General features: G+C 52.4%; 2 protein-coding genes across 2 annotated transcripts; both read right to left on the bottom strand.

The window, feature by feature from the left end:
• Window positions 1–219: 219 nt before the first annotated feature.
• On the bottom strand, window positions 220–644 carry NGA_2033500 (dna topoisomerase; the record flags this gene model as incomplete). The annotated part of the gene is made up of 1 exon (XM_005854927.1): window positions 220–644. A coding segment is annotated over one exon (425 nt), but the record flags the coding sequence as incomplete, so codon positions are not given.
• A 241-nt stretch (window positions 645–885) lies between these two features.
• Window positions 886–1,345, bottom strand: NGA_2040400 (dna topoisomerase; the record flags this gene model as incomplete). The annotated part of the gene is made up of 1 exon (XM_005854928.1): window positions 886–1,345. A coding segment is annotated over one exon (460 nt), but the record flags the coding sequence as incomplete, so codon positions are not given.
• Between the last annotated feature and the right edge of the window lie 7,392 nt (window positions 1,346–8,737).

Here is an 8,737-nt window from a genome sequence, read left to right as displayed (position 1 = left end):
GGTCCTTGGGAGTTTAAACTTCAGGCCTCCACCATCACTAACGAATACTTTTGCCACAAAGCCTTTATTATTACAGTAGCCATAAGATGTTGAATTTCACCTCTGCCTCTCACTTGCACGGCCGTTTTTTGCAATCTCTGTCTCATCGTTACCGCTTAGCAAGTCGGGAAGACGATGAGGCTGTCGCCGACGTCAGTGTCGAGGCCCTGCTCAGGGTGCTAGTCGTCGCCCCGGGTCCCCCCGCGCTGGCGAAGCTACTTCCGTCTTGCCCAACCATATGGAGGTTCCGACGGGCTTGCCCGAGCTCGCACTTGTTGACCTGGCTGGCGAAACGCAGTGTGCACAAAGACTCGAAGTAGGACTGCTCGGTGGGAGAGAGATTGATCATCATGAGGGTCTTCCCGTCCCCCGAAAGACATTGCTGCAACAGGTAGGTCAGTTTGCTGTTGCGGTAGGGCACATGTGCCTGCTTGTTGGCGATGGCCACGAAAACGTCTGTGAGAGCACTTAGGCTCTTATTGATCGCCTGTGTTTCTTTGAGCCGCTCCCCCGTTGCGTTCGACCGGCTTAACCTCTCCGAGCCCGCCAGATCACAAAGGTTCAGCTTCCCACTGAGCTGGGAGCGTCGCTCTTTATTGGATGCACGCATGTGGAGTGTGAAAACGGAGTGGGAACGAGAGCTTCGCTCGTTCATGGACGTCGCCCCTACAGATCGGTGCCGGCCTGCAACGTCCATTATGCGCTGCACAGCCTGAGGGTCGTTAGGGTCGAGCAGGATCATCGCCACATCCGTCACAAACATGTTCCCCTTTCCGTCCTTTTTGATGTCATGCGTGGTGCTGGTGCTCTCCTCTCCGGCTCCTCCGTTGGGGGTTGCAAGGCTCCGCAGCAGGTCTCGGATCTGCTCCTGGTAGATCTCAATGAAAGAGACCTCCATCTCATATACCCAGCCTTGAGCCTCCAGCATTTTCTTGTACCGCCCCACCTGTTCCATCGCACGGGGAATGATCCCTTTCATGGGCCCCGACCCGAAGCCCTGCATCGTGTGCGTCTTGCCGGAGCCTGTCTGGCCGTAGGAGAAGAGGCAGACGTTGTAGCCGTCGAGCGCGGACTGCACGAATTCTGACACCTCAGCAAAAATCACTTCCTGCCCCGCTGAGGGGGGAAAGCAACGGTCAAAAGTGAATCCATGGCTTTCCAAGACATTTCCATCGCTGCTCCCGTCCTTTTTCAAGATGGCGAGGCTGTCGTCATGCGCGCTCACGTTGATGCAGTGCTGAGCGGAAGCGTCGACTTGATCTGAGGGCAAAAATGGTCGCACGCGGGCGTACACGCGCACGTTGCCTCGCAGTTCTTGGATCAGGTTGTGCATTTTTCGTCGCTGAAGCTCGCCCTCCTGCACGGCTTTCTCCAGGTCCGACACCTGCTGTCGGTACTTTTCCGCGCCCATCTCCCGGTCCCTGTCCGCCTCCAGCAAACGACGCCGCAGGACCTCAGCCTCACCAGAGATCTGCGCCAGCTCCTGAAGCTGCTCGGTTCGAGATTCTGCATCCTCAAGAGCCCGACGTAAGGTCTTCAGCTCACTTTCTAGGGTCAACGCCGCTTCCTGTGCGTCACGATTCTCCCGCAGAAGCCTCTCTCGTTCTTGCTCGCCATCCTGGGCGCGGCGCTCCCACTCCTTGACGGCCTCCATCTTCTCCGCACGTTGATTTTCCATCTCTGTCCCATGGGCCTGCTGCATGGCCAGCAACTGAGCATTTGCAGCCACGCGCTCTTCCCGCTCTTCCGCCTCCTTCCCCTCGGCCCGCGATCGCAGCTCCTTCTCCACAGCCAGGGAGGCTCGGAGTTCTTGCAAGGCGGCTTGCGCTTCCTGAGCGGCGCTTAAGTGGGCCTTGGCCTCCTCCCGCTTGGACGCCAGCTCCACCTTCAGGGCTGTGCCTTCTCCAATGCTTGCTGCCATTTCGGTCCGCAATCGGCTCATTTCCCCCTCCAGATCGCTCACTTTCGCTTCAGCACGCAGTACGCGCTCCTCCCCGTCCTTCCCGGCCTGCCGGAGCTCCCCCTCTCGTTCTTGCGCGGACAGTTGCATATCTGCAAAGGACTTCAAGGCCATGAAAAGTTCCTTGTTTTTATCCTCCAGAATTTTCTGGGTGTCCTCTAGCTTGGTTTTCAGCGCCATAGTTTCTGCCTCTGCTGCGCTCCTAGCGACCTCGCTCTCCCGCCTCATGGCCTCCTTCCCGATAAGCTCCTGCTGCACCTCGCTCAAGCGTCTTTCTGCCTCCAAACGGGTTTGAGCCAGCTCATCTTGCCGCACAGCCAGGGTTTCTCGCAATTGTTTGAGTTCCTCTCCCAGTCTGACACTCTCTGCCTCCAAGCGCTCGCGTTCTTTCGCCTCGACCGCCGAGCGGCCTTGCACTTCCTTCAAAGTCCCTGAAAATTCTGCCACCTCTATCTCGAGCGCTGTTTTCATTTCCTTCAAGTCGTCTCTCTCCACTCGCACGCCTTCTAATGCGATCTTGGTCTCGCTCAATTCGCCGCTCAAACCTTCGTTTACCGCCCGGGTCTCAGCAAGCTGCCTCTCCATCGCCCCAGCTACCTCAGCCTTGGCGAATTCGGCAGCGGCGGCATCATTCTTGCTCTTCTCCAATGCGCTTTGACTTTCGTCCAGGTTGGATTTGAGCCTCTCCATTTCCAGATCCTTGGTCTCCGCTGCCTCTGCTTGGGTAGCTGCTTGCTTGAGGGCCGATTCGCACTCAGCGCGCAGGGCCTCCACCTGGCCTTCAACTGTCCGATTGCGCGCCTTTAAGTCCGCCACTAAGGCCTGCGCGATACGAGCGGTGCGCAACTCCGTTCGAAGCTTCATCTCAATCTCCACGGCCGCCTGCACAAATTCTTCTTTGTGCGTGAGGAGGCCAGCGAAACCTTGGCGGAGAGCCCGAATAACGTCGTCGCGCTTGGCGATTTTCTCCTTGTAGTCCCATTTATTGCTCAATGTAAGCTTACCCCTTGCCAAACTCTCCACCTTTGTCCGCTCCTCCTCTTCTCCGAAGGCATGGGAGGCGAGCTCCTCGATAGCACTAATCATTTCCTCTTGTTCGCGCTGCTGCTGATACACCTCTTCCTCCTCAACCGGCACCAACTCTCCCGCCTTGGTCGTCCCAGCCGCTGCTCCAGCGGCAGAATTACTTTCAATTCCATTCTTTTCGGCGGCGATACGTCGACGGGGAATAACCACGCCAGCGCCTTTGATGGTGTGGGCTTTCAGCGGCTTGGCCACCGCCGGTTGCAGCGTGCTTTCAATGGCAGCCGCAGGATTTTCTGCACCTGCTGGTGGAATAACAAAACCAAAACGTGTCTTAGGGCCATTTCCGCGCTGGGGCCGGGTACTTAAGGGCTGGCGGTTGTTATCGATTGCCTTGGTGGTCTTCCGCATTTTTCCACTGTGGAGCTCTCCGTCCCCTTTTCCTGTAATCCGCTGCTGATCGGCCAGGACTTTCCTCTTCATATGAGAGTTGCGTACGTCTGTTCGGGCTCAGCACATGCTGCGATAGTACACCGCTGCCCTGCTCTCCTGTAGTAAAGCGTGCGAGGGGAAGAGGAAGTCAGGAAAGAAGAGCGTGGCCGCCACGGGAGGGCGTGCAGGGCAAGGGAGGAGTTAAGGTGGCGGGTTCAAACGTTCAAACGGATCCGACTCGCCGACCGGCGCCTGCGGGGGGGTATCGCGAGTTTTATCATCTGGCATGCGTATAAGAGCCTCATCCTTTGACTTTACTCTTCAGAGTAAATACACAGGTTATAATGAATATAAGCTTGTGTTTTCTGAGGCTGCTTTACTAAGATCAACACATGTGTTTTGCCGTGGATGGTCAGTGGGGTTCATTTTTTTCTCCCTCCCAGACTTGAAAAAGAAAAGGAAGAGTCCTTCCTGTTAACAACTTGACAGCTTTTTGCTCGAGTGGAAAGCCATTTTATTGGTCGCATGCGAACGCCTTAGGTGGAATGACGAGTACATACGAAAGCAGTACAGGCATGACGGAGAGGTTGACAGCAATTTGCTCGAGGTAAGAAGGGAGAGGCACCGCGGACGAGGTCGGCAACTGATGAGAAACTTTGGGAAGTCCGCCTTGTTGCGGCATTCTATGAGAAATTCCTGTTCTTGCCTGTGAAATTCATTCCTTAGGGGCTTTCCAAGTCTGACTTTGGAGTTGTAGGGCAAGACTGTGGCAGACGTGAAAGATAGATACCACAGTGCAAAAAGTGTCAATCTGAACACTTGTAAAATAGGCGACAGTAGTTAACGTGCCCCGTCCTTCCCCCCGGAAAGAAACCACGCTGCTCGACTGACGACATACACTTTGATTTAATTAGATTACGACACTGCAAGGTCATCAAGGCGGAAAAAAACGAGCTCGTACTGCAACAGGGGTTTGGGACAACGAGCTTTGTGGCTATAATCATGTAATTTTATGTGCAGAAGGTTAACAGCTGAGCTATCTGACAAAAGCAGTCAATATTGATTTCATGTGATTATACTGCCATACTACAACTATACAATCTATTAAATTTTACCAATTTATACAATTTATACGCCAGGTCATGCGCCTGAAAAGCTCCGTAGCGTGGGAAAAACTGTGGCGGTTTTCATTAGTATCTTTTCCAGACCGAGGAAAAAGATTCAAAACTACTCAATTGCTGTCAATCCCATCAAAGTGGGAAATAGGCTTGTATTTCCGTGCGTGGAAAAAAAATGCTACAATCATGCATGCCATCATACCAGCAAGCATGAAAAAAAATGCCGCCAGGTTGCCCTTGTTCACGTCGCTGGGAACCCACTGCACCTTTCCCGAATTCGCTAGGGCAACAAGGGGGATGCACAACCATGTGCCGAGGGCGGTGGTCAAAAGATTCAAAGAGGCCGAGAAACTTCGCATATTCGGAGGGGCTTGCGCGTAAAAGAAGGCATAGGACGTGATACTCGTCAGAATCTCAGAAATACCGACCAAGATAAACTGCGGAATCTGCCAAAACACGCTAACATGTGAGATCAGGGGCACAAAGTCACACTCAATAGATGACAAGGGGAGTGTCCCGTTGGAATAGGTTGGACCAACTTTCGCGCAAGCCGATGGAGGGGGTCTACCGGAAGCAGCGGCCCCAGCGGCAAACCAGGACTGATAAGCAAGAGGGTTGTAGTCGTCGATGTTCTTGCATGCAGAAATATGCTCCTCCAAAAAATGTACAGTAGTCATATCGTCGGCGTCGGTAGGGTATTTTGTTTCTACAGGACTTTGCGACTTGCGATAAAGCTCAAGGACACCCGCAGTTCCCATCGCGAGAGCCGCGAAGACAAAACCCGCGCCGAAACGCTGAAGTTGCGTCAGAGGCTGACCACGCCGTTCAAAAAAGGGATAAACAACGCGGTCGAATAAGGGCACAAGGAGAATGATGCCGAGGGTATCGAACAGATTAAGCGTGGAGACCGCGATCTTTGTGGCGGGAAAAAAAGGTTTGAGGGAGAGGTCCATCTGACAGCCCTGGTTCTGAAAGGATGTGCTCATCTGCCACCCGAGAAAAAATGGATGTGAGGGTTTTAAACGATGGCATTAGTCAGGCGAATACACAGAGAGAGGCCCCAAAACAAGCTAAGACAGTCACAAAACGCAATCTGACTTCTGGGGTAGAATTGGGTTCTAACCTGCGTATAACACGTCCAATACGGGATCAGAAAGAGTAAAAACGGCAGCAGCCGCCACACGCATTTCACGCCCTCCACATCTGCGGCCGCGAAAGACCCGCCATTTGACCGTTTAGCTCTGTCTAACCAGGGTAATGCTGGGCTTCCTAATTGCGAGGAAAAGGGCGGTGGCGCTGATGGCAACAAGGGTACAGTGCCAATATTTGCATGGTCGCCATTACTAATATCGCCGCGGTGGCTTTCCGAAAATGCCGATCGTCGACTTCCGCGCCAATGCCCGTAGCCTTTGCGCGCAGCTTGCAACAGAATACTCAAAGACCTGGCTAACACACTTCCTGAGGGCGGCAATTTTGTATAACGGTGGCGGCCGAAAAGAAAAATAGCGATTCCACATGTAGTTATTATTGCTGCGACACTGAAGCCCACTGAGAACCGATAGTCCATGCCGCCTATCCAAGAGACTCCGTACTGAGTGATACTTACAACCAGAGTAAAGCTAATCAAGGCCCCGCAGTTGATAGCCGCATAAAAAATGTTAAAAAATGATTCCATGGCTCTTTTTCCTTCAGCCGATCGGCTGTCGAATTGGTCGGCCCCAAATGTTGAAACGTTTGGCTTAATACCCCCATCACCCAATGCCATCGTGTATATCCCAATGTAAACTAAAGCTTCAGTCAGAGTACGGGCAGCCGATGCGTCCGCATAAGTAGCATCCATCTGATCGCGGGGAAGAACACCGATAATTAAGATTATGAGTCCCAGTAGATAAACGCCGCTGAAAATACCAATGGTCTTGAAACGGCCAAGGTATGAATCGGCAAGCCATCCCCCTAAAAGAGGGGCACAATAACAAAGCCCCGACCAAACGGCGTACGCATTGTCCGCCTGTGCATTGGTGTAATTCAGCTGCGACTGAAAAAGCAACACCAAACTCCCCCCGATTCCATAATAAGACAAGCGCTCGCAGAACTCCGTGACAAGGATAAAGCTGCAAATTCGTACAAGTACTTGAGATTGAGGCGTTCTTGTCTGAAGCGGCTCCAGTGCGGCAATACCTTCTAGCTCCTCAAACGCACATAAATCTGTGCCTTCTTGATCATGTGCGTCCTCATTCACACCTTGTAGCAGGGGCAATACGGGAGCCCGCGTCATCCTCGCTACCGCTGAAGCTCGGAGCTGTTCGTCATCCATGGAGACGCGCCGCCACGAAGGGGACGCGTTGGCCCACGCAAAGCACGAATCGGAGCGGTATCTGAATATAGTGAGCCGTATGATTTAATTATTGAGGACGAAATGATTGATTATACGGTTTCGTTCACGCAAAGAGGGCCTTCTTCAGCACCGTCTCGCTTCCTGCCAGCGGCATCAGGGCTCGCTCCCTCGACCGTCGCCAAAATAAATCATCTCATGAATGACACTATGTTGGAAGTATGTGCCGTGATGCCTGTCTTCCTGGCTCTAGATCGCACACACGCAAGCGATGTTTTACCCATTGCACCCCTCTCACGAGCCGCCCGCACCCACTCAGCCCCGGTACCTCGCTATGGATGTCTCACTTGATTGTTGGATATTGTGGTTCGGCATACACATATAATTCCGCGGAACATTTGCTCCTAAAGTACGTCAAACTGGCTATTCGCCACATATTACCCCCCGAATGAGCAAAGCCTCTTTCATTCTCACAGCTGAGTGGTATGAAAGTAGTCAACGCATACGGGTCCAAGTTTAACTTGGCCGTTCGTCTGAGTATCTGTCGGGTCGTGACAAGAGTATGCTGCTCTTTCAAATCGCTGTCGTCCCGCTTAGATGGTATAGAATGAAAGAAAACAACGATCTACGTTTTAATGTAGAGCGTATACGCCCTCAACAAAGGTTCCGACTATCTTCTCAGCTGTGTCTTTGAGTTGCACTTCCGTTTACTTTTGAACAGTTTAAGTTCAACGTAGAAATATCTGGCCTCTGCGCAGGTGCTTTCAAAAAGCTGAGATAACGTGGCTAGCCGACCGTAATCTCAATGTCTGTTGCCGTACAGTGTCTCTGAGTGAGCCGTTCCGCCTGACCACATATCTGGATCCAAACAAATCCCAGCGGTGGCTTAAGATCAAAACGTGCACCAGCTTCCATTGACTTCCTTGACATGAATGGCATGACTTACCACTGTCGAAAGTCTTACCAATTAAGGAAATATTTTCCTCTTGTCGCAAATCTCCTTCTTGAATGTTAAGCACGAGAACTCTCTATGAAATCTATATCCCTGGTCTCCCATTTCGGGCGATGACGATAGTACATGCAGGCAACCTTTTTCTTCCATTTATCGTATATCTCATCAACCTTGGCTGGATCTGGCTCCGGCACAGGCTGTCCCGCGGGCGCGCCGTACAGCGCCGCTATGTTCATGGGCGAGCCCACTACTGTCACCAAATGTACACGTTTCGGCACCAACGTCAGCCCACTACCCCGGCCTCCGACGAGAAAGAAAGGAAAGGGTAGATAAGAGGACAAAGATCGCCAGAAGGAGGCGGAGCCGATAAATCGATACATACGCGTTGCCCCGTAGTGGAACATAGGGACTATATCGTACCCGTTCCGCAGAGCCTCACGGATGAAGCCCTTGCGAAGTTGCACCTGCTCTTTACACTTGCTTTGCAAGAACATTTCCGCTACCCCCCCCACTACAATCGAGCAATGCTCCCCTTCCTGTCTAGCTTTAGCTACGGACTCTTTATCTGCTGTAAGCGCACCCCACTCGCCCATGAAAAAGCGTACGATGGGAAGATGAAAAATCCCACTGTTTTCATACATATAGGAGGATGCGCGTGATATGTAAGATATTGATGTTATATGCGTCCATAAGCAACATTTTTATGGAGGAATGGAGCTCGAACCCACTCCCGCGTTTTCTCATCCATATTAAGACCAGTACGATCTTGGATCTACAAACCTTAGTGTGCGTACCTGTGTATCAGACAGAATATCTTTCCTCCCGGCACGACGTCCGACACGAAGTAAGCAGACAGGACAGGGCAGAGCGGGAGGATCCCG

This window comes from Nannochloropsis gaditana (assembly GCF_000240725.1).
Source record: "Nannochloropsis gaditana CCMP526 unplaced genomic scaffold scaffold347, whole genome shotgun sequence".
NCBI classification, from domain to species: domain Eukaryota; class Eustigmatophyceae; order Eustigmatales; family Monodopsidaceae; genus Microchloropsis; species Microchloropsis gaditana.
The sequence above is the reverse complement of the archived record's forward strand: the minus strand, read 5'-3'. Positions and strand labels throughout refer to the sequence as shown.